The sequence below is a fragment of the Drosophila melanogaster genome, chromosome 3L, assembly GCF_000001215.4.
Source record: "Drosophila melanogaster chromosome 3L".
NCBI classification, from domain to species: domain Eukaryota; kingdom Metazoa; phylum Arthropoda; class Insecta; order Diptera; family Drosophilidae; genus Drosophila; species Drosophila melanogaster.
In genome coordinates, this window is record NT_037436.4 from 20,881,425 (window position 1) to 20,906,455 (window position 25,031).

The 25,031-nt window shown below is 40.4% G+C and overlaps 4 protein-coding genes and 2 long non-coding RNA genes across 8 annotated transcripts in view, besides 3 other annotated features; 3 read left to right on the plus strand and 3 right to left on the minus strand.

Annotated features, from left to right (window-relative positions):
- CG32432 (uncharacterized protein) overlaps positions 1–3,764 on the minus strand; it is a 40,857-nt gene extending 37,093 nt beyond the window's left edge. For both annotated transcript variants that reach the window (NM_001275202.1, NM_141009.3), the window contains exons 1-2: positions 3,566–3,764; positions 206–386 (exon numbers count right to left, since the gene is read on the minus strand). In NM_001275202.1, the coding sequence (NP_001262131.1) occupies positions 206–209 (4 nt within the window). In that variant the 5' untranslated portion in view covers positions 210–386; positions 3,566–3,764. The remainder of the gene's footprint in view (positions 1–205; positions 387–3,565) is intronic.
- A 1,817-nt stretch (positions 3,765–5,581) lies between these two features.
- lncRNA:CR44686 (long non-coding RNA:CR44686) lies at positions 5,582–6,578 on the minus strand. Its single transcript, NR_125026.1, has one exon. It is a non-coding gene; the product is annotated as a long non-coding RNA:CR44686 (long non-coding RNA).
- A 7,294-nt stretch (positions 6,579–13,872) lies between these two features.
- Positions 13,873–14,158: a mobile genetic element.
- Positions 14,159–14,344: 186 nt separating this feature from the next.
- Positions 14,345–14,462: a mobile genetic element.
- A 381-nt stretch (positions 14,463–14,843) lies between these two features.
- Positions 14,844–15,993, minus strand: Sfp77F (Seminal fluid protein 77F). 2 transcript variants are annotated; one of them, NM_001300205.1, is made up of 2 exons: positions 15,896–15,993; positions 14,844–15,838 (listed from the first exon to the last, which is right to left on the minus strand). In NM_001300205.1, the coding sequence occupies exons 1-2, from the start codon at positions 15,972–15,974 to the stop codon at positions 15,669–15,671; spliced, it is 249 nt and encodes an 82-aa protein (NP_001287134.1). In that variant the 5' UTR covers positions 15,975–15,993; the 3' UTR covers positions 14,844–15,668. The 2 variants fall into 2 exon arrangements, with proteins under 2 accessions (NP_001287134.1, NP_001163485.1); NM_001170014.2 differs by having other exon boundaries at positions 15,618–15,838.
- A 139-nt stretch (positions 15,994–16,132) lies between these two features.
- On the plus strand, positions 16,133–17,077 carry CG43931 (uncharacterized protein). The gene has a single exon (NM_001275203.1). It carries the CDS (start codon positions 16,294–16,296, stop codon positions 16,588–16,590), a length of 297 nt encoding a protein of 98 aa, NP_001262132.1. The 5' UTR covers positions 16,133–16,293; the 3' UTR covers positions 16,591–17,077.
- A 3,352-nt stretch (positions 17,078–20,429) lies between these two features.
- Positions 20,430–21,100, plus strand: lncRNA:CR45383 (long non-coding RNA:CR45383). The gene has a single exon (NR_125027.1). It is a non-coding gene; the product is annotated as a long non-coding RNA:CR45383 (long non-coding RNA).
- A 2,568-nt stretch (positions 21,101–23,668) lies between these two features.
- Positions 23,669–23,937: a mobile genetic element.
- A 433-nt stretch (positions 23,938–24,370) lies between these two features.
- Positions 24,371–24,907, plus strand: CG11458 (uncharacterized protein). The gene has a single exon (NM_144026.2). The coding sequence runs from the start codon at positions 24,421–24,423 to the stop codon at positions 24,715–24,717; it is 297 nt and encodes a 98-aa protein (NP_652283.1). The 5' UTR covers positions 24,371–24,420; the 3' UTR covers positions 24,718–24,907.
- Positions 24,908–25,031: the final 124 nt, after the last annotated feature.

Sequence of the window (25,031 nt, forward strand, 5' to 3'; positions counted from 1 at the left end):
ATTGTGATCGATGGCAAATTGACGTAGATGAACGCTTTGGTAAACAAAGGGCTGCAATTAAGGTGTCTTAAATGTTAACTAGTAGATTTATGTCGAACTATTGAAATATTGACAGTCATTCTTAATCATTCTTTGAAATTCTGCATAGCTTCTGCATAAGCTCATAAAAACTTTAAATTTAAATGCAATGGTACAAATTACTTACTCATATCGTCAGACGCAACAATTCTGGCTGTTGAACTTTACGTAATGGCTTTGGTTAGATTTTATCACGTATACGCCTAGTTGAGCATTCTTGGGTAGCACCAATGTAGAGTGGATGAACTTAATAGCAATATAATTCACAGTTAAATTTAAAGTTTGCGCTTCGATTCGCGATTCCAATGCTGAATTACACACAAAACAGACAAAATGAACAAAATAAAATACGAATCTGTTATACATAACAGACGCGGCACGCACACACTAAGATAAATGCCAGCTGCTGTTTTAGATGTCGATGTGTTTTTGTATTCCCACGCTAGTCCTACAAATTTGTCGCTGCTTTTGATTGCCATTTAAATGTGCATATTTAATTTGTTTATTTATCGGATGGAGCGAGGCCTTAAGAGGAGGAAAGCACGCAGCTGAAATGCAATTTAGGCTTTCATTTTAATTTATTTATGGCCATTTATTTAAATTCTTGCAAAAATATTTGCCAGAACGCCATTTTATTTGGACGGCACTTGGGCTTTTGTTGCGATAATTTATGCAAATTATTTTCGAATTCTCCAAGCCAGCTCAGTGGGGCATTTCTCAGTCGGCTTTTCCCTATGGCTGCCGCTTCAATAATTCATTATTGATTGGCAGAAGTTGCGTCGAATGAATAAACTTTGACTGAACTCAGATGAATCGACAGAAATTGATTTAAATTTCAATGATAATTCGTGTTGCCTAGAAGTTACATCGATTAAAGTATTTAAGTGGATTTATGGATAGAAAACAATAATTAAAATAAGCATTAACACACACAAGTTCTTTTAAATAATCTCACATACTATTTAAGCTCGAAATCACAAAAACGCTTTCACAAAACTTATATTCCCTTGAACATTTAAATTATCGCCTGACTTAGCAGCTGTCCGCCAGTTTTCTGCATCATAATTCTTGTACTCCGTTAATCTGCCTTTGAGCCAAAGGATTTCCCCGTCCCTTTTCATTTTGTGAATGGAATTTGCGTGCAATTAATAAATTGTTGGCTCGCTTCTTGCGGAATTTATGCAACACACAAATTAATATTAACGCTTGAGCGTGTAATTGCCGTTTTGCTGCCAACAGAGAGATTAAACCAAACGGTTGATTAAATTTTTATGAGTGCAGCTTATTTATTTACTGCTGTAACAATATAGTTCACCACTAGTTAGTTAACAGAACTTCTGAAGGAAAATTGCCAATTAAAGTGCTAGTTAGCATGACACGAGGCTCTCAACTTTTAATTATCCTCTTTTCTTTGTAAAACTTCGGAAATAGTTTTTCAAAGGGGAAACATTTTGTTTCGCCAAGTTCTGTTTTTTTTTAGGCCTTGCAAATCACAAGCAATAATGTAGCTCTTACTAAAAGCATATTTGCTAACTAAGATAAAAATATCAAACAATAATAATAATATTTCATAGGAAATATGACGTTTATTACTAGGCAATAAGATTTTTTTATATAAGACTTTTTTATGAAAGTTTGTTGTTATCACCTTCGTGGAACTAATATACCCTTTGTTCTATGCTACCCTGATAAGTTGCAATGTCATTTAATTAAAATAAAAACGACCGCTTCGATAACCCCGTATTTTTTAACCAAATAGGCAGCTGGCGTAATTATATTAAGGTCGAGTTGCGGATTTTTCAGTTAGTTTCACATTTTACTGAACGAATGCCCAGTTTCAGTATTGTTCAATTTAAAACAATTAAAATGCCGCATATAAGCATTTGCGTAAATCCTTTTCGAGCTTCCGAACCTTTTCCGAAGCGCAAATATTATAATGTGCCCCTTATCCCTAACAGATTTTCAGGGGGTCCTGCTCATTCCCAAAAATTTTGGAGCATTTGAGCGTTGCTAAGCAAGATTTATGAGCCGCTTGAGGGGACGTGCCATTGGCATGGCTGTGGCCCTTGCACTGGTTATTTACTGTTTTTCTTTTTTGGCATTTTGTATTTGCCAAGGTCTTTCCGTTTGTTTGCCATCTTTTGCGGCCTCCGAAAAGTTTTGAACTGGCCTTGCTCTCTTCGGGCAGCCCCAACCCACTCAGAGCAGTGGTTCTCATCTACGGGTTGTGGCAGTTAAATAATTTAAAACATTCGAGCATTTTGGGGCAATTTGGTTAATGGCCTGTGCCGGCCAAAGGGTTCGAAGTCTCAAGTCCCCAAACGAGCTCGTAAATAACGCCAAGCAAACGATAACGATTGGGCTGTCTCAGCTGCCTAATGTACGCTATCTGAGAAATCCGGCAATAGGGGATAAATAAGCCAAACAATAACCAAAATTTACTTTAAAGGTCCAGCTTAAAGAACATGTGACGCAAGTCCTTGCAACGCTCGTTATGTAGCGCACTAGTTCAAGGACTTGTCCAACTCGCTCCCACACAATTACGCAAAAACTACACAAGCTCACTCCCCAACGAATCACCGGTACAGAGAGAAAATGCAGGGCTTCCTTATTTTGAAAAATACGAAAAATTACAGTTTAATATTTATAAGCAGCATTATGTTCAGTATGTTCCATATTCTCTTTTTAACAATCACAGTATATATTTTATATTTGGTTAGGATACCAATAGGTTTTCCCCTGTGTACGTTCGTACGGTAAAATAAATGGCATCCAACCTGCCCTGGCAACCTTTAACCCTAAAAATGCGACCCGACCTAGAAATGTGTGTTTGCCCGCTCTCACATCAGTATAGGGGTATCCTTTCTGCACAAAGCTAGCGTGCCATGATTTTTTGTTTATGCTTGCGGGCAGAAGATAAACACACTCGCACACACCCGCACACTCTCGCTATAAAACACACACATGGACCGCGTAATATGTGCCAATGCCAAAGGATAACGTGGGCTGCCGACTGACGACTGACAACGACATAACCACAAGCAGATAGCGCAGCTTATGCAAACGTTCAAGGACACCGCTGCAACGACGTGTGTGTTGGTGCGAGCCTTTCAAAGTGGCGCCTGCAGGTTATGCAACACTTTTGTGTTTGCTATTTCGCCTTTCAGTACGTCTGTGTATGTGAGTGTGTGTGCGCGCTAGTGCCTTTGAGTTGTTCCAAACTCTGGCTTTAATTGCTGGCAATTTGTCAGGCTAAGTTGCTAAATTTGACACCTCGACGAGCACACACACTTGCAAATTAATGACGTCAAAAATACAACTCTCGCTCTCTTTCGCTCTCGCTCCTCGGTCAGCATTTGTGTGTGCGTGCTAGCAGCAGCTGGGTGTGTTTGTGTGTGCATGTGTGTGCGTGCTGTGTTCACTTTCACTTTCATTGATTTTCAAGCATCGCAGCAAATGCTGGTCACCACACTAAAACACCACTCACTGGATATTCCACCGATTAAAAGCACAATTTGCACCCTTGCACCTTACGAGATTTATTGGCCACCTTTTCGCGGGAAATATTTATTTTAACTTATGTATAAATTTATTTTTTACTGAACACTTTCTCTGGATTTCTCTCGGTCGCGTGGCATCATCGGTCCGCTGAACAGGCAGCCCGCAATTTTCAACGTCGAACTGCGCTCGCTGCCAAAACTGAACTGAAACCGTGCTTCTGCCAAAAGCGTTGCCATGACCGAAGTGGAAGCAGCAGCACTTCACCGATTTCGCTGCTAAAAACTGGCTGCGAAATACTGGTAACAGTATGGCAGTTGGCGGCGCAGGCGCGTTACCTGCTTTTAATTCTCCTTGCCGATATTCCCCCTTTTTACGTCACTGTTCGCATCACACTGTTGCGTCCTGTTTTTCACTCTCTTGGCAGCTTTGTTTACATTGTTTGAGTGTTGGGGTATTTTCCCCTTTTCGTGCTGGCATCTATAAATAAAGTTACGCATACGCCACGTGGGCCCCAGCGAGGTGAGAAGCCATTAATAGCGTGATTGATGGTGGATATCTATTTTAGGTGTTAACTTGAACTTGATCCAAATCATCCATTATTTGCAGAGCTCCTCTATTTCTGCTTACATTATCGGGTAAAACTCAATTGACATCTAGGTAAAATTTATATAAAATAGGATATATATTCTCCTTGGTAGAGTACGAATTTTCTTCTTTTTGTAGTTTTTTGTATAAGTTTTTTAGTATTATTTTCTTTATTTTTCCAAAAGGAGAACCCCAAATTATTAGTTGCCCACGTGTCGAGCAAATTACTTTCTACAACTCAATTTGAAGGCCACAAACGGCCAAAGAATAACTCGAACACGTTTTCTATTGTTAGTATGTGTGTGTGTGTTTTTTTTTTTTTGGGTAAGCAATTTTCACGCTGATTGGTTTCCAGTCATTTTTCGTTGTTGCCTTCGCCTTTCATTTATTTAGTTCTTGGGCCAAGCAAAAAAAGTCAAAGAGTCAAGCCAAATGTCAACCACCCTTCGCCGCACTGTCGCCCCTTTATCCCTTGTTGGTCCTTTGGAATTTATTAATGAAATAGCCCCGTCCTTGGCCTGTGAACAATTTTCAATTTCCAATTTTCCACTTTCGGCTTTTGGCCTTCGGGCCCATCGAAATCAAAAGAGGTCAAACTTTATTTATACCACGTATCCAACGCAGTTGCAATTACTGCATCGAATAATCATTAGCAATAACTAATTAAAAGTTTACCCACTGCGGATAATTTCATTTCATTGCTAACTTTTTTCCTGTCGCAATCGATTACATGTCCTCCCTCCTCACCATCACAGCCAAAGGAGTTGAATGTGGGTCGTAAATAACAAGAAGTTGGGCACTCTCCCTTTTAGGGGCGTGGCAATTTGTGTGGGCGTACCGCAAGGGGAATTCTCTAAGGCTAAAAGTGAAGAAATGTTTGAGACAGGGAAGCGAAGAACATGGGGTCCGATTGCGATTTTTATCAATGAACGATGGCACAGAGTTATTATGCGAATCAGTGGGCGGCCTGTCCTTTTCGTCCTTGCGTGGGAAGATTGTTGCTACTTTCCATGTGATGCGTGTCATTTGGCTAAGGATATGGGTTGGCTTTCCAAAAGTTGGAAGTCGAGGATGATTGAATACTCTTAGAATATGTTAGTGAGGCACTTTTATAAACTGGTTTTCTTGAAACAAAATATTTCTTGTAACAAATTTAACCAAAGCAGTTTATGCTTTAAAAGATTACATTACATAAGCCCTACATCAAGCCCCACTATTTTTAATGGATATTGTGAAGTTGTTACATTCGATTAATGCGAAATGTATTTTCTATTATAGTTGTATAGAACATATAATATATTTAAAGGTTGAAATATATATTTACAAACTATTGTACATATAGACAATACTTTAAATGTCATTAAATAATATTGCATTGAAGAGTGTGAAAAGTGACCATAACAAGAAAGCCCATTTTCCGGACAATTGCGTAGCACGGCCTACATCAATTGGGGCTTACTTAAGGGTTTCAAAGACTGACTCGAAATCGAGGATGGAATTTTATTCAGTGAGCCATCTGTGGCTTAAAAATTCGTCCTCTTTTCATGTGAGGCGGGCTGCCTGCCTGCCTGCCACTCAGTTGCCGGTCCTATCGTCCTCATTTGGGGGCCAATCCAGTAGCCAGAAGAGACTGGCAATGTTCGAACTTTTACGACATCGGCAACGAGTACCCGGCTAATCATAACCGATAATGGCCGAGAGGCGGATTTTCGTGAATTCAACTATCTATCCGACAGTTAGCAAGTTTTTTTCCCCGATTTGTTGGCGGGTGACGAGCGTTTGCTGCTCATTAGGGCGATACTGTTGCAAGACTTTTGGTCCTGGCGAACTTGCTCTTTACGGCGGGGTTGTGTGTGTGTGTGTTTGTGTGAGTGTGCCCGGCGCACTTACACTTAATTGAATCCTGCGGGCGTGGTGTAAGGATTCCAGTCGATGGGCGGAATGGTGGTTGGGTAGTCGGGTGAGTGGTGGTGAGCCCCTGAGGCATGCGGCATGCCAAAGCGTTTAGCAACCAAATACGCTTTGCTCCCGATTTTCTCCCTGCCCCTCGGAATCGCCCAAGTCTTTGTTGTTGCTAGAGCTCACATCCTGCCGCCGGAGCATCCTCATCTCCATCATCCCGTTCCCATCGACATTCACATGCACAACCTCATCCTCATCTTCATACTCGTCCTCATCGTCATAGTCATCCTGTGAACCATGGAAGAACGAGCCACTGAACGAGGAAGCGAGCGGCTCTAATTCAATTAGCAAGTTCAGCGCCAAAGCGGCAAATGGCTCGTTAAACACGCTGTGTTTTTGTTGCTCCTTTCCCTCCTCCTCTCTAAATGCACTCGGAAAACATTTTTAATCTATTTAGGACATTTTTCTACAATTTAGTTTTAATGTCTTTTCAACACGAACGAACGAAGCTATTTTCTCACTTATAAACTGTCGCAGAAAAGTTTTACGTAAACAATTTTGACATTAGGGACTTCAATTTTTTTCCCGGTTATTTCACTTTTTGCTTCGACTTGAGCAAGCAACTTTCATATTTGCATAGTTTAGTTCTTAGAAAGGGTAGTATAGAAATCTAAATGAACACATAGTTATTTTAATTTTTGCTTTATGTATAATGCTACTCCTTAAGGTAAGTTTTTTAATTAATAAGACTATTTATAAATAATTAAATATTGTTATTACGATTATTATCATGTGTATAAGCGTTTTTCTAGTGTATTAGTTCAAATTCAGCATTGGGATGGTCTCCCATCTCCGAGCATTCGGTTTTGTCCTCCTGCTTAATGCCACTTCACTTGTGTTTGCTCGTTTTTTAAACATGTTTTATTACATTTTTTTCGCTAGCTGGCGCCGTTTTCATGGCACCGGAAGTTGGCACACGCACAGAGAAAGGCACACACACAGCTATGGCGTGTGCGGCAAAATGAGCAATGAGCAAATGAGGAAAATGCTATAAATTGCCAAAAGTCCGCTTTAGCGTTAGCTCCCCTAATTTCCCGGGCTTTTCTTTGTTCTCAGCTGTTTTTTGTTACCCTGTTTGGTTTTTCAGATAATGCACGGGAAAATCTTGCTCACTCTGGTCGGTCACTGACCACCCAAATGTGTGGACTCAACTCCCCTTTCCCGCAGGATAATTATGAGCTATGCATGGAATGGCCGGGCCACAGTCTTACCTACGTTTAATTTATGCACAAATAACACGAGCAAATTATTTGCTTTGTTCCGCAAATGTTTTTCAAGTGAATTGTGTTTGGTCAGGAAAAGGAGGAGTTGAAGCCTTCGCCCAGCGTTTCATCTTCCACTCCAATATCTATGGAGATTAACAGGCATGTGGTAGTGGCTTTCCTTTTCCGCACTCTTCCCCACACTGCCCACCCACCCATTCCTTACCCAATTCTGACCATAATCGCCTTTTCTTGCCAGTGGCCGGCATATGCCCATCGTTAGCTGGATATCCTGGCTGTCTGGTTTGGTCGCAGGACCAGCAAACTGGATACCGATTTACCAATCCGTTTGCCCTTTGCAGCCGCTTTCTGCCGAATTTCCCTTTTTGTTTTTCACACATTTAGTTGGGTTTCAGTTTTTCGCTTCGACCATTTTTTTCACCCTTTCTGTTTTTCCGCCAGCTGCAGCGGCAACAAAAGTCCATTATCCTTTTCGGTGTTATCGGTAATCAATTTCAGTGGACCATCGACGGAAAAAATAGTTTTTAGCCTTCTAGTAGCGGACCAACAAAGGCGGTAGTTTGCAAAAGTAACAACAACAGTAGCAATTGTTAGTTTTGAAATATGCACGACCCTCACCCGCACAGCCACCCAATCGCCACCCACTAAACTCCCACTCACACGCATCGAGCCTAACAAAAGCTTTTGAAGTGCTGTTTGCTGGTGCAGCTGTATTTCCATCACCCATGGCCTACACTGCAACAAATACTTCAAACCTACACATTCTGAGAAACATCTTACTTAACTTCTCTTAACAATTATTGAAAATGTTATAAGCTTAAACAATTTTTAGTGTCCAAATATATTAAATAAATGTTATACTCAAGAACTCGTTTTCATTTAAAAACATCTTTAATTAGTAGAATTGTTTTACTAATTCTTTGAATCGAATAATATTAATACAATAATCTAACTTTTATTCAAAGTAAAACCAAGGGCAATACATTGCTAAATGTCTGGTTCCGATGTTTTTTAAAAATTATTTAATCGTCCAAACATTTCATATTCCAAATAACAGATAAATTCAAAAATTTCATATTCCAAATAACAGATAAATTTTTTGTGGTACACGTAATTTCGTGCATGCAATTTCAGTCGCCCCCGACGAATAATTCAATGGCAATGTGGAGCAATTTTCGGTGTTGTTGCCGGCTGCTGTTGGCCAGTCACTTACAGAGTTGTCGATTTGTTGAAAGTTTGATTTTTTTTTTTGAACCAGCTTTTCTCCATTTGCCGTTGATGTTGCACTCGCAATTGGCTACAAATTGGCTTGTTGAATTAGGGGCGAAGTCTGAAATGGGGGAGGGTCGAAATGAGGACTCAGCCTTGCGCTAGATTTCAGCAGCAAGTGGTTCATAATTGAATGCGAATAGCTGCAGGAGCAACTGCCAAGGATCTGCTCCCACAGATATAATTACGTTTTCCCTATACCCGTGCACTCTACATACATACATACATACGTACACCTCTCCTTCAGTTAGCCGGATGAATTATGCAGATGCCTCTGCAGCTGCTCCTCCTTTTGTCTGGCTGTTCATTTCAGCGCAGTCCTTTATCCTGACGAGCAGGATTGAAAGGCGGCGTCAGGGAAAAAGTGAAACTGTAGCTCCGTTGCTCGCCCCAGTGAAAAGCACTTTTCAATTTGGCGGCCTGCCTCAACAGAACTCAAACCATCTGAATTGGACTCTCGGCGTTCGGCTTTCACTTTTCAATTAATTCTTGTGGCGGCCGAGTTGTGGTATTTTATATAAGCGATCCCTGGTTGCCATTTCAATGCTCTGCGGTTGAGCCAACGTGTTGGTTAGTTTGACCGGAATGTGTGGAAATTGGTTAGTATTATAGGACATTCCATTGGACAATCCAATGGAAACCTAATTTAATTTTGCAAATTTAAATGCAATTAATTACAATTCATATAAAAAGTATTATACAAAATAAGAAACAATTGAGTGCAAGACATTTTTTATAATAGTTAGTTATTTGCAGTAAATAGAAATAGAAAATTAGGTGCCTTAAAGAACTTTTTATCATATAAGTTCGTATAAATGATTCTGTGCGATCTGTTCAGCATTTTCCTGGGGCTAAACCAACTCTTCTGCCCCGAAATTTTCTTGGATGTGCCTTTTTTTATGTGGGTCAGTGCGGAATTTGGCTGGCGCTCAGAGAAGCTGCCAAGCCACGTGACTATTTGGAGCAATTGCAGGCGGCAGAGTCCGGGGAAAAGACTGTCCAAAACCACGGCAACAATGTGGGGCGAGTGTGTCGATTAGCCAAATTGAAAATGACAAGCTGGAGGCGAACAAGAAGTTCCAGAAACTGGGCCAGGGTGCAGCTTATTATGCTGAAGATGACGCAGTGGAGGTCTGGGATGCAGTGGATGTCTGGGGGAACGGAATCCACCAGGATGTGGGTCAACTGTTTACCGAGCGACTGCCAATAAGGGCGCATAACTCCCCTCTTATGTGCTAAAAAAAAGGAAAAAATAAACAAACGAAAATGTATATTGGTAAATCTCAATTTTCAGCAGACCACTCGGCGTATGAGTAATTTTCTCTAAGCGGTTTACAGTGCACGGTCCACTCTTTAGTATTTTCAGGACGAACGACTGGGGTTCAATGCAAAATCCGATATACGATTTATTTTGGTTAACTGCACATCCAATAAACTACAGAAAATCGGAACATGTATGGGGTTAATCGGGGGAAAAGCGGAGGAGAGACGATGACGTTGTGTAAATATTGACTTTTGAAAATCGAAATCGTCAAAATGTTCATAAAAGTCGAATGGAAACCGTTCAGCGCAGCAAATATTTGGCTCTGTGAGCAGACATGACTCCACATCCTCCACATCCCCGAGCTCGTTTCACGATTCGGGATTCAGGATTTTTCGACTGCGTCCTGCGGATGTGCATGACCATGGCAACTTTGACCAGCAGCCGGCAATAGCTCCCTTTTTCATTCTGACTTCAGCTTGCTGAAAATCACAGCGTATAAATAATGAAAAGCGATTTAATTTTTAACAGCTGCAGTTTGTGTGTTGCGGAATAGAGAGTGTGGATGGGCATCGCGTGCTGGACCCGACTTTATATTCCTCCTGTTGTCGCATGCTGACCATCTGACCATCTCTACCATCCTCCTGTTCAAACCCAAATATGTATAGGAACTAACCATAGTGGAACGACTTAAATGCTCAAATTTCACACTTCATTTGGGCACGACTTGCAACCATGGCTGGGATTTGAAGGGATTTGTAGGGGTTTCGCTGATGAAATTTGGGCCATCAATTATGTACATGCACAGGTGGTTGCGGTTTGTGGTCGGAAGTTCAAAGGTGTGGGGCTACGTTGATTTTTTTTTCTGGTTAGCGAACTTATGTATGGGAATATCTTAGTTTATGAAGTTTGAAATATCAATATAATAATGTTGTTCTGTAGATATTATTTAGACAGCATTATTGAAGATCTTGCTGTGATTAATTATTACCACATAATTCTTGGCTCTCTTTACTGCACTCGTGTACACATATTAAATACATTTTGTTGTAAAAAAAAAAATATTATTATAAATGGCGTGCCTCTCGTTTGACGAGAAACAAGCTCACTAACATTCTTTTTAATGAATTTAACTGTTTATGTTTAAAAATGCTCAGTATATAAAAACTAGAAACGTTTTTTTCTTAAATTCTAATTGAAGAGTTATGAATAAACATTATGAATGAAACAAATATTTTCGTAATTGCTTCACTTTTTATAAAGTATAAAGTAAAGTTCTATTGTATTTTGTTATAATATTTTGTACTGGTTGATAGAATCCCAGGATTCACCTACGCTTAAATATATGACTTAATGCCTTATTTAGGGCCGACTTAATTGGTAATAAAACTTGGTCGTAAAAAGGTAAGTGGTTCGTTTTCAAGTTTAAAGCTAAGGACAACTTAGTGCCAATTTTCTTTGCTGTTCGGTGGTACATAGCTGACAGCAAAGTTGACATTCATTATGGCCGGCAAAAAGGAAGAGAAGGAGACAAAGGCGGGAGCTGCTTGGCTCGCCATTTTCTTCTTCCATTTCCGCCATTTCATCGAGGGACAATGGCAACAGGCGCTGAATTAGCAGTGAGTCGTAGTATGAGGAGTAGGGAGTGTCCTGTCCGATCCTGGAACTCCTTTAAAGCATCCTGTCCCCCTTTGTTGCCCCTTGGCTCATCAAAAACTGTTTGAAATGAGTTTTTATTAGTTTTTGTTGTTGCCATTTTTTTTCTGTCACTTGTTGTTTCCTATCTTTCTCTCCACTCTTCCCCTGCATGTGTATGGGTGTTTTTTTTGTGTGTGCGTGTTAATTAAATTTCAAATGCACAAAAGAACTAACGACACGTTGAGAGGAGCTCCTCGGAGAGAAAGGGGAATGAATGGCGGTCGAATAATGCCAAACCCATTCTCGCTTTAATTGCATCCATGTGTGTAAATGAAAATGTTTGCTGTGTGCTTTTCCTCATATTTCCATCTTGTCCCTCTGTTTTGGTATTTTTGCATTTAAGCAACCCAAGTTGCAACAACAATGGGATGTGTGGCAAGTTCAGCGGCAAAGATTTAGTCGGACCAACGCCAAGTTTCTGGCCATAAACTTTATTCCGGGGATTCCTAGTAAAATGCTTTCCTCTTTGCAGCCTCTATTTCCTTTTTTATATATGGATGTTGTTTGGTTATGGTTTTAATTAAGTTTTAACTGGCTCCAGACCAAAAATGCACCACACCAGATCTGAGCCCCAAGCTGTAGGAGTTGTTATAATTTACGAACAACACGTAGAGAAACATTTATTTTTTTATGATTACAAATTACTATACTGTATTTTTGCAAAATAAAAGAGGGTAGTTAAAACTTTACCAATTTATTACATATTCTATTGTATGTTATATATATTATGAGAAGGTGCAGCCAAGTGCTTAAGGAGAGAGTTTTAATATTATATTAAATTTTTAATATATATTGTATTTTACGTTAAATTCATAATATTTCTCTATAAATGTCAGTGTTGGCTTATATATTGTTCCCGAAAATATTCTTTTAATATATAGTGTATAATTCATTTATAATTACAGTATATTTTACTAATTTTTATCCCTTGCGCAACATATATTCATTTAATTCAGAAGTTTTCAAGCTACGTGTATACACCTTTTTAAATTTTTTTCCTCCTAAAGGTAGCATCTACATCGGAACGGACCGGCTTGGACAACTCAACTATAAAGCTGCCGTGGGAGTAATTGAAATATGAGTGCAAGAAAATTTAATTTTGCCAATATAATATATAAGGTATCAGATAGGGGGCACGGAACAGTTCGAAAGTTAATTGCAAATAGTAGTAAATAGTAATTAAATCATAGTATCGTTGTTTAGCATTATGTTCCAATTGGGTATACATCAGTTGTTATATTTGCAAGGGGTTTGTCTCTCCGAAGTTAGCTTCCTATCTTGTCCCTAATAAAAACTATTATTTTTGGTGTATAAGCCTGTACACAATGGAAACCGAAATCTTGCCCATAAGGCAGCTTTCAACTTTCGGTTTCGCTTGGCCTGGCGGAATCTATTCCGAGCCTGGGATGGGAAGGGGCGTATTCCGAGGCTGCTGCTGCTGACATGCGCCGGGGAAATTGATTAATGCGACTTGTAAATGGCGCCAGATGGGCAACGGGATGGGAGCGGTTAGTAGTTCCCGAGTCCCTAGTTCCCCGACCCGATATAAACGCTCTGCAAATGTTGACTCGAAACTGCTGCAATTTGTGGCAGGAATTGTTGCGCCGAAAGTGTCACATGCAATTGGGCCCCAAGTCAGGCGCATATTTGAAGGACACTCGGCTATGGGAGCACCTATTAGCCAACGTCCTACGTCCTTGGGGTGCGTTTAGTTAATAGCCTACACCATAATTAACAGCCGCCAAGTAAACAATTTTAATGTTTGCTCCCGAATGAAAAATGATTTTTGGCCTTTGTGGCCTGTTTCACGTGGCAAGGCATCATAAATTTACGACCCGCTCTACGGGCTCCAAAATTTCATTATGCGAAAGTGAGTTCCGTTAATGTGTTTTCAGCGAAGGCGATGGGGAAAATGCGGAAAACTCAAGAGAAGCCCCGGCAGACATACAAAATTATGCACAAGACAAACAGTAAACACTAAGATGAGGGTAATGATTCTTAAACTTAACTTGTATACAATCTGAAAACACATTTATTTCTTATGTTCGAACTGAATCTAAAAAGTTGCTCATTATATACAAAGATTAGCAGCCTAAATCTAGTATTTGTGCATTTATGTATACAATATTGACAGAAAAATGTACCAAACTCTTGTTCTGTGTTCTATTTGTATCAATACCTATGTCAAGTCCTCCCGTGGAACCTTTTTTATTTAAAATTTTGTTTTGTAATTATAAGCTATATAAGCTATAATTCAACTTAAGGGATTGGTAAGTGAGTGATTCTTTCTTTCATTTGTGGTAGGATGAACACTCATAAGGCCCACGAAGCATACGAAGAAGCATACGAAGAAGCATACGATCATATCCCCGTTAGGAATAAGAATATTATTGCTATCTCGCTCTTACTTATAAGCTAGCATTAAGAGATAAGAATGTACACCTAGCTCACTCTCTCTCAGAAAAGAGGAATACGCGAGACGCGGCATTCGGTGGCGTGAGCTTGAAGGGAGAAGTCGAATAAAGAGATTGTGAAGTTATTAAAAGGAAGGAGCACATATATTCATTTTTCGGCGTCCACACATTGAATATTGATAGAAAGATAACCGATTAAAGTTTTCTGTTAGTTAGTGGAATTATTTCAAATTTATTTATTTCAAATTTACCGTGGTTCTACAAGCCAAATCTTACTTTGGTATCTTCGTTAGATAATTAATACAATTTACACAAATAAAATTAAAGTATTTAAATACAAAATATTAAACAATTTTACGACCCTATAAGGGTTATATATTCTAAATCTGGATTATTAGCCAGGTCGATCTGGCCGTGAACTTCTGTCCGTTCTGTCCAAACGTCGAGATGTCGCAACTAAAAAAGTAAGAATTAAAATAAAAAATAAGATAATAAGATAACGCCAACTCACTTTTTAAAAATGTTTCGATCTTTTTATTTTATTATTTTCTTGCCAATAAAAATCCTTGGTAACTTACTTTTATTTAAGCAATATTAATATGTCGACTTTAATCCAAATGTATTAAATACCTTTTTGCTATATAGTCTATATATATACGCCGGGAAAAAGTTGCCTCTTTTCTTACAGCAATATTTAATTTATGCCAATAAATTGCTTGAGAGAAAACAACATCCATTCCCGGAGGCTCTCGGCTTACAATTTAATGCCAACACCCTTGACTTGCATATAAATGCTGGGTAAAAATAAGTTTGCTGACTTCGAATTGGCTGCCTACGCAGCAGGTCCTGTAGCGCGAAATTTGCAATTTCTGCATTAAGTCAACAGGGCGAATGAGTGTTTTCCAGGGGCGGGATTGCCTGAGGGAAAGCTGAATGGGAAAACTCGGCAAAAGCGCTGCTGGTGTGACATTTGTTTGGTTTTAATTTCGGTTCAAAGGTTGCCGTGGCTGCCAGACTCCCGCTTTTGCAATTCCCCAAACCAAACCCCACGGCCGATGAAGTGTTTTGGGTGGACCCAAAACCCACTTTGCTGTCGTCGCAAATGGTGAATGCAAAATTGAAATATTGCATGAATTGCAGGAATGCACTAAGCCATGAAGTAACCATCAGCTACCCACTTCCAACTTTCCAGCTGCAAGTGCAAAATGGGCATGTCCAACACACGACGTCGTGCAACTATTTAATAAACATCAGCAGGGAATGGAGGCTCCATTCCTCCTCATCCTCCTTCTCCTTCTGGCAGCCCGCACCTTCTCCACTCATTTTGGCTGTGGTCGGAGGAGCTTTTGATGATGTCTCGCTCGGTTGCATTTAATAAGCTGTCGGAACGCCAAAGAGGAGGAGAGAGTGGCCGGGTCCTTTGATTCCAAGTCAATGAGGAAGCCTTAGGGAATTCTACGATCTCGGATTTCTGGCCTGCAGATGGTAATATACTACTCTATCATTGCTAACAGCAGTGAGACAATTTAAAGTGCACAAACCGTTTTTTTTTTTTTTTTTTGCAGACATACTTTTACATACATATTAATGCAGACATACTTTGTCCCAAAAAGTAATAGCATTTCCAAGTAAGCTTTATTCCAGGTTTAATACGTACATTATTGCCTTCCAGCTAATTTAATCTTCCATATATTCAACCTCGTCAATGTTAAAATCTTGTTTTTTAACGCAGCAAACTTCAAGTTTGGGGCATAGACCTACTGGTCTGTTTATAAAACATTCGTCCTGATTTACACATTGTGCAAGAAGCGAAGATCTGGTTATATTAGCATTGGTTTCCTCACAAACTGAAAAGTATTATATATGTACTTATGAATTATCATAAATTAAGATAACATGCTTACGAAGTGGCTTGTATATGTGAGCCTGGGGAAATCCGATGCTAAATCTCGCTAGTAAGCAAATTAACACGACCTTTCTCATCATAGCGAGGGGACAAAATGATGACAGTATACTCTCGAAATTACTGAATATCTTAATTACCGAAGCGGTGCAAATGGTAATGTAATAGACTTCGTTCTGCTTGAATGTGTCAGCTTATGCAAGGCATTTTCCAGAGCTTCATAATTTATATGCCCTTCGATTTGTTGTGCAATTTATTGGATTCCTGCACAGTTTACTTTCTGAGCAAGTGCGAATGGAATACAAAGAAAAATGCTGTTTGCCAGTGCTGGCTGGTAAACAAAGGAAACCCACTGCCAACTGCTAAGCCCGGCTCTTTTAGCTCTTCCAACTGCTCTGGATGGATGCCAGCTGCTTGTTTGGATGGGTGGGAATTCACAATAAACCAGGTCCAGACCAGCACCGGAACTACGAGGAAGTGACGAAGGCAACGGCGACGGAGCATCTGGAGCAGCAGCAAAAACCCAAAACTATTTGCACTCATCGGCGGCAACAAATGTTGCTGCGGTGTTGCCTTGTGCCACTTACGGCTGCCATTTGCTGGCGATGTGGATGTCGAAGCCGATGTCGGTGTTTTTACCCCAACATTCAGCATCCTCGCCAGGATTCCAAGTCAAAGTATTCCTCGACGTGCTGAGCAAATATGGAGGCGCCTGGTGATGTGTTTACAAGTTTGTGAATTGTTGTCATTGTCGTCATCTGGTCGGTCTTCAACTGACTCTGAGGCTCCCCCCGATCTTGGCCAGCACTTGGGTGCTCAGTCTCAGCCCGCTTTTCATTACCAATAGCTGGAAATCCCCAGCTGCCCCTTCCCTGCTCACAATTGCAAACATCAATCAAGCTGCATTATGCAAATATTCGCTCGAAAGTTGCAACAAAAGCGCATCGAGCTGGGGAGAAGTGAAAGACGACAAATGGGAAATCGGAAATGGGGTTTGTGTAGGGTTTGGGTTTTTCGGGTGCTTGAGATTGGAGAGCAGCCTGTCAGACGTCAAAAAGCAGTTGCTATCCGTTTCACCGCCCTCCATATCCCATCATCCATCGCTGCTGTCAGTTGCATTACTGAGACAACAAGACGAAGGTTCATCAGTTACACTGCGAAAAGAGATCACCCATAGTCTTTTAAAAGTTAAAGTTCATGTTTCTATGAACTTTATTCTATTTCTATTTCTATTATTTACATATGTTTAAGTAGTAACACTTACCATTATTTTTATTTTCCAAAGCTTCGTCCAAGAAAATACATAAGTATATCTATTATTAATCATGAAATGAAATATAAAGAATTTAGTTTAGTAGAACTTAATTCTTTTTACTAGCATTTTTAAAGATTTGCGGAAATGTAAGCATTTTTCAAGTATAAAAAATATAAAGACAATCTGAAAGGTACGGGAAAAGGAAAAATTCAAGTCAGTTGCCAATAGTTCGACTCGACGGGATTCATTTCCACTGATTCTTCTGCTCGCCGTTCGCCTGAATTAAACGATAACGAGTTTTGGCTTCCATCGCTTCATTTTGAAACTAAAAGCAAGTGAAGGGTTTGCCGGCTGCCAACTCCAGAAATTCCAAGAGCCAAGAGCAAGGAACAGGAGCACTGGAGAACCAAAAAGCCACCACGGCTCCTGGCTTGGTTTATGCGTTAACTTTCGCGACTTTGGGGTAGACAAAAGGAGAATCCAAATATATATATATATATATATATATATACATACATATATATATATATATATATATGCCTTGGAAAGGAAAACAAGACGAAATTAAAACGTCTGCAGCAATTTATGGTAACATCTTAAAGGCCAACTTCTACCCACAAATCCCTTCGCATATATGCATTGTATTGAAATACCATGCAGCAAATCCATATTTTCCCGAATTCCATTTCATTTGCCTTTCGCACAAGTTGCAACGGGAGTGGAGTTCCAACTTTTTTCGCTGCTGACAATAAACAAAGGTAAAATCTTGGAGGATTTGCAAATGGGGCGTGGGAGGCGTGGCTCTCGTCTGCAGTTTGTTTAGCTGGCAACACTTTGCCGGAAACTTTGCATAAAGTTTGCGTTTGGCCCTATTTTTTTCGTCCCCTTTTCGTTTTGGAAAAATCCAGAGGGAAAGTTTTCAAATTACTTTTACGATTTCCGAACAAAATGCAAGACACACACAAGGGCAAAAATTGCCGTGTGCCGTTAATTGCAAGCAATTTGCGATGCATTAAAAGTTAAGGCCGAGTCTGAAACCGGAAAATTCTCGGCTTAAACGCACCGAACTCCGAAATTTGAAATTTAATAGTAGTTTCGCTATTGAAAGTTCGCTAATGACGGAACACTGTTGGAAATTAACATGCAACTTTGATGCTGCTGCAACTTCAATTCGCTCCGCCCCTGGGCCACGCCCACCTTTGCATAATCCTTCAGCTGTTAAGTAGTTCTGCTGTGGGAAATAAACAATTTAATTAGGCGGCACTGTTTTGGCCATGTGTGTCTGTGAGTGAAATCAAATATGCGTAAACATCAGCTACAAGATTGCGGCACCCCTGCCTCCGAAACCGAAAAACACACGCCCAATGTCTACATACATATCTAAACACGACGCAGGCATGCGTAATTAAATTTACATGAATTTGATATTGAGCACACAGCTCACACACACAAACACAAACACACGCGTGGGTGAATTGCGCGGCCTGCAATTAACATTGCCTACTTGCCGGCGCAGAAAGCAGGAAGCTTGAATTTCTGTTGCCCGCTTTCGAGCGCCTGGCTTGGAATGGAACTCTAGCATCTGAAGGCGTAGCTCTCTTACAGTTCGGGACAGGTTAATAGCACTGACAAGCTTAAAATTTTCTTGCAACTGAAATGTAAAAGTTGTATTAATAGCACAATTAAATATTAAATGTTGTTGTACGCTGCAGAAAGCAAACATTCATTTGGATATTAGTCTTAATTTACCAATGTTAAAATAAAACCTCCCCAAAATATAATCTATCTTGCCAAAAGTATTCTTCTTTTATAATATTATATAATATAGAAAAAGGGGCTTAAAAAGCCCCTTGAGTATCGTTAGTTTTCGTTATTATTTAATTGATATAGCTAGGAAACCGAAAAAGATATTCAAGGTATTTAATTCGTCATTATATGGAACCAATATCTTTGATCTCAGCTGTGCTACACATGTAGAAAAGTATGAAAACGAGACAACGTACTGATACAAATGAACTGTTGCAAAAGTTCATTGCGAGGGGAAAAGTTTTGGCATTTGTGATTCCCGGCCCCTCCCTCCTAATTGGCTGTGACCCCGCCCCCCTGTCGGGCCCAATGAATCTCTAATTTGGCGCATTTCGGAGTTCATAATAATTAAAATTACGCGCTGTCTGCAATGTTGTTTGTACCCGCCGTTGTTGTCCTTGTTATATGTATTATTTATGGCTTGCAAAACTTTGTCCTTGCGACTTTTGCCTTTGACTTGATGCCAACTTTTTGGTTTTCGTTCGTGACATTCATCAACTTTTTGCGTAAATGTCACCGAATCAGACGAGCGGCGGGAAAGAGTTTTAAATGGAGATATAAGTCAGTGCTTTTGTCACTTTTCGAATCGCAAATCTGATTATGAAAAGCGATTAATTTCAGTGAATAATTGCACTCTCTTGGGTATGGTGATTGAAAAAACTTATATGCTGGCGAACGAGCTGTTGGAAATTCTGTTTGACAAGCACACGACAACAAAGTGACATTTTGTTATTATTTTTGTTATTATTCCAGCTCTTGGCAATGTCAACAGTTTTGCGCTTTTATCTGTTTGCACAGCAGCCGGGCTCCCACTCACCCGCCCGCTCTGCCTACAGATTCGGTGTGTGTGTTTAACATAAAGCGATTAATTGCTTTTCATTAAACGCAGCTCATATTCCCTCTCCCACTTCCGATTTTCCACTCCGCCTTTTGCCAGCTGTGCTTATTTAACTTTTAATTTGAAGCCGCGCTCAGTGGCAATTTCAAAATGTGTTTACCTTGGAAAAACGACTTGTGCCAGAAACTTAAGGACAACCTTAAGAATGGCTTGAGTATTCGCGTTCCACACTTTCCGTTTCATTGGTAGCAATTTTTGAAAGCTTAAATTATTATCTTACATATTTTACTACACATATTTACTACTGTATAGTAAGAGAGTTTTATAACTCTATAATAAAAAGACACAATTTCAAAATACAATTTATCACAATGTGTATGATTTACAAATTGTTCTAAGTTTTTAATAAATAAATAAGTAAACCATAGTTAATATATCCAAAAAAAAAAAATAGTAGATTTAAACAAAGCAACTAAGCTGTCACAAACAACCCAAGAAAATGTGCACCATTTTGTTGAGCCCTTCGTAATGGGCCGTTAAGCAGTCTGCACTGTGAAAAATGTCATCTACAGCCAGACAGGTGGGCAAACAGTCAGTCAACTGGCAAATATTCCGCCCAGACAACGCCCAGTTTGCAGGTCAAAGGTGGCTAGAGGTCAAGGCCGGGTCTACACAGGCGAATTTGAGGCAATCTTCGGCTAGACGATAGGACAACAAAAACATCTGGCCATGTAATTGGCGTGGGCTTGACTGCAGGGCAATCAACCAGGCGAATATCCCTGGCCAATATCATTACTAATACCAAAATAAGCGATATATCATCATAAGCGATATATCATCTTATTTCAGCTGTCTGCTGCCTTTTATGGCCCCGAGAAAAACCCATCAAAAGCAATAGAAACTTTACAACTTGCAGACATCTTTTGGGTCAGAGACAAGAATTTTGAACTCGACTTGACTTCATTGATGGTCAAGCCAGTGCAGTATGTTCGTGTATGTAAGTGGGTGTTTGCATACGATGTGGAACATTGGCCCTAACCCCTCTTTTGGACATTGGCCATCCGATTAAGTTTGCACACCAGCAACAACAGAAGTGCATTGAAATCGAGCAAACTCTCGGCTTGAAGTTTCCGAAAAGCATTTCCTTGTCACCAACGAACTTTTCGACGCATTGTGCGCATTCTGGCCGCATTCGGCCAAACAAGGACCCCGCAGGACCAGCCTTAGCCTTGGCCCCCCGAACAAGCCATGGCTAACAGAATGCTGTTATTAACCACGTGCTTTCCTGCAAGTTGGCGATTCTGCGCAGTGCAGTGGACTGTCTTCACTCTCTGCGCTTTGAGCTGTTCCCAGTATTTGGCTCACGGTGCGTATGATTGATAAACCAAAATAAATATTTGCCAGCCTCCGCAATGCATAAGGGGCCAAAAACTCTGAGCTTGAGAACTCAGCTTGGTTGGTATAGTATTCGGGGGGCTTTTTTAGGCGTTGGTCGCACGTCGTCGAGGGGCTGTGACCCCCAAGCACTGGGGGCGTTCCACCAAACATCTGTGTTATGGGCACAAATTTACACACATACATACATATACATGCTCAATACAGACTGACACAGCAGTGACCTTGAGGATGCTTTTGCATTCCCTGTAAAGCTGGAGAGCGCGTGGCTCAGTGTATTTGTGTGCGTCACGTGTAAGCAGTTTGGCTTATATATATTACAAATATATGTATATGGAAATAAATATATAAGTGGCGGTGCTTTTATTTTGAGTGAGCAATGGTTGTAAAGGCTAATGGAAATTTAATTTCTGTTTGGGGTGCCATTAGCATACTCTGAGCTGTTGCCATGATTATTATGCTTATTGTTTTGAGACTCCGTTTTGGGGGCGAGGTTTAACCAGCCTCAGGTGTCGATTAATGCTGATTAACTGACAGGGAGCAGTTGTCGTGCCAATTGTGGTTTTCCCAACCAACAACCGTCAATGCATCGAATTACTATTTAATTGTCGAGGTTGCACACCCACAGGATGTCTCGCCAGGATTTGCAACTGTCAAAGTGACAAACTTAGGCCACTACCATCCCCCCCCCCCCCCCAACTCACCCACAGTTCAACCAGTTATTTATGCCTTTTGAGCAGTTGTACTGAGCACTCGGAGTTCGGCAGTTCAAGTCATATATGCTGTGGCAGCCACACACATAAATTGCATTTGACAAGCTCCGTTGACTTTTATGAGCATGGACTGTCTTTCGCCCCCCTACTAATTAGAGCCATGTCCTGGTGTTGAAGGAGCAACTAATTTAGGGGTGGTTCTTCGTTAAAGGGGATCCATGTCAGTGGCAGACTGCAAAACTGCAACCACAATGGTAAAACTTTGCGAAATAGAATTGTTGCAAAATATTTTGAAGTCAAATCCACTCCCTTTCCACTTCTTTCTCCGTTTGCCATCGCCATTCTTCATTTTTCCATTTTCCATTTATCCCCGTTCTGGCTGAAACAACTTTTTGTTTCGTTCAGGTTAAATGCGCGCGAATTGTTTTTTGGCCAGCAAAACTTTGTGATTTAACTTTTGAATAACTGCCAAGAAGGGAATGAGAATGAGAATTTCTGGGGGAAAGCAAAAAGAGAGAGTGTGCCAAAAATTTAAGTGAAATTCTTTTTCAGCTGACTCAGCAGACAAAGGATACTTGCCGGTGTCGTCCTGTTGACTAGTTTGTCATTTGCGAGCGCACTTAACGACCAACTGCTAGTCAGCAACCAGGAGTTGCTGTCCCTGAAAATTGGGATACGTTTAATGCTCTAACCTTTTTATGCAAATTTTCCACATTTATCCAGTTCCTGCTTCCTGGTTCCTGTCCCTTCCCTTTTAGTCACATTTGCTGCTAGAAAGGCAAACATGCTTTCTGCTGCGGTCTCAACTTTTTTGTCCAAGTTGCTAATCAACCTGTTTGCTTAGGCTCTAGGACTTTGTCCAGGACCTGGTCTAATGACCAGAGGATTTTTAATTTGTGCACACATGCTGAAACGTGGCGTGTAATTAATGCGGGCAAGATCAACCGCTAAGCTAATTAAACAATACTTAAATGGCCTTCTTTAATAACAAGGCAACCATTTTTAATTTTAGTTCGAGTGTATAATTTTCCCAAGAAAGTGTTAAAAGAAAGTCTTTGGCTTAACATACAAATCTCATTCTTATTTTTGCTACATTTTGTGCATTTCGTAAGTAAAGTTTGCCCGCTTATCCAAGCTGCCTTTTATGGAAAGTTATGAAAAATATAAATTTGAGAGCTGGAGTTTCTGTTAGTGGTCAGTAGAAGTGGAAGGGACCAAGGCACGCGGTTGACCGACAATTTATTACAACCACGTCAAAACTCATTTCAATGGCCGGCATACTAGCCGCAGTTGCCGCCCATAAATCAGATTCTGCACTGCAGCTGATAATGGTGGAAGTCGCGGAAACAAAGTTGGGAACTGGGCGGAAGTACAACTCCACTGTGGGCCAGATGCTCAATTGAAAGGCTCGCTGACTTCTGACCAAAACAAACGCTCCAAAGCAGCAGGATGCGCTGCTCGCTTTTTGGGTTTTCACTTTCTGGGTCAAAGGCAAATGGACCAGACGTGGAGGAGCCCACCATAAAAGGCCGCATAAATCTCAGCGAAAGTTGCCGAAAATTAAAAGTGAAAATTGCTTTAGATGTAGTACTCCAGCGGAGAAAGTAAAAATATTAAGAATGCGAATAAAAGGTTAAAATAAAAAAATTATGCAGCTAAGGTATTAAATATAAGATAAGTTTAAGCCGGGTTGCTTATTTCAAAATGTTCAAGATCTAACAATATAAACAAGAGAAAGTGCTTGAACTTATAGTTACAATAGTTAATAGAGAGAATGCTATAGTGGAGTTCCTTGACTATCATATATCCGTTACTCAGCTAGAGTATAAATGTGAACGCTAAATTTCATCATTTTTCTTGCATATCGATAGATATTAGGGAATAAAATGAGAAAGAATTTTAAAATTGTTCAAAAGTGTGAGCGTTAGTTAAGGGCGTTAGAATGGGCGTGGCAAAAAGTTTTTCTGATCAAGAATTTTTTCTTTTGGCTCGGAAGCGCTTCCTTCCGCCTGTTACACATTTCTCAAGGAATCTAGAATACCCTTTTACTCAATGAGTGAGTGGTATAATTAAATCCATTGTTTCAAGTTGATTAACGATTATTACACACTTATACGACTTAACTTCGGATTTTAAGGTCAATTTAACGTAGCAAGCATTAACGTTCTAATAACGTTCTTAGTGATTGTCAAGCTTAATTTTTTGTCTTCCTCAATATGTTCAAGTTCTTTTTTACCTTTCGGAAAATACTTTGTAATATGCAAAACAAGTTCTGTGCCAACAAATGCAGACTAAATGAGACTGTTAACACCCGCTGCATATGACATGATTAATGGTATTTTAGTCTATCTAGTTTGCTTGTGGGTTGCAAGCTCAAGATCAAGATCATCTGTTCCTCTGCCATGGCTGCAACATGACTTGGCTAAACCCAATCTAGTTACTATATAAGCTGGGCTTCGGTTGGGTTTAAGGCATCAGTTACTTGGAAGTCACTACCAGCTACGGATATCCAGTTCATCATGCGCTTCGCTCTACTTGCCGTTCTCCTCATCGGAGTGATCTTTGCCTTTGTTTCCGCCGGCGGTGGCGGTGGTGGCGGAGGTGGCCAAGGAGGTTGGCAGAAGAATGGAGGAGGAGGAGGAGGAGGTGGTCAAGGAGGCTGGCAAAAGGGCGGCGGCGGCGGAGGAGGTGGCAAACATGGAGGTGGTGGCGGAGGAGGTGGCAAGCATGGAGGTGGAAACGGCGGTGGTGGAAAGCACGGTGGCGGCGGTGGAGGCGGTGGAGGTGGTGGAAAGCATGGAGGCGGCGGCTGGTAAACACCAAAGATCCCCAAGCGAATCACAGAAAACACTCCAGCAACCACCCGATACAAAATGATTTTTTTGGCGACGTTGTCCTACTAAAAACAAAACCTGTCTCGCCTCTTTTCCATTCTCAATTGTTTTAACGATGTGTTTTCATTACTTCCTTGTTTAATTTAAAAATAAACCTATTTTCCTGCAATACAAAAAGCCAACATATTTTACTGGGGGTGGTCCACACTTAAGCTCACAAGTACTCGCAACCTTAGCTTCCTGCTGCAGATAAAATCCATTTTCGGGACTTTGGCGTGCCACTCAAGAGAACCTGC

What these genes read in the sequence shown, in the direction of transcription:
- CG11458 (NM_144026.2), top strand. Translation starts at nt 24,421, where the DNA reads ATGCGCTTCGCTCTACTTGCCGTTCTCCTCATCGGAGTGATCTTTGCC.
- CG43931 (NM_001275203.1), top strand. Translation starts at nt 16,294, where the DNA reads ATGGATGCCAGCTGCTTGTTTGGATGGGTGGGAATTCACAATAAACCA.
- Sfp77F (NM_001300205.1), bottom strand. Translation starts at nt 15,974, where the DNA reads ATGAGAAAGGTCGTGTTAATTTGCTTACTAGCGAGATTTAGCATCGGA. An exon ending in TCACATATACAAGCCACTTC is followed by an intron (nt 15,839 to 15,895) that starts GTAAGCATGTTA and finishes AATACTTTTCAG; the next exon opens with TTTGTGAGGAAACCAATGCT.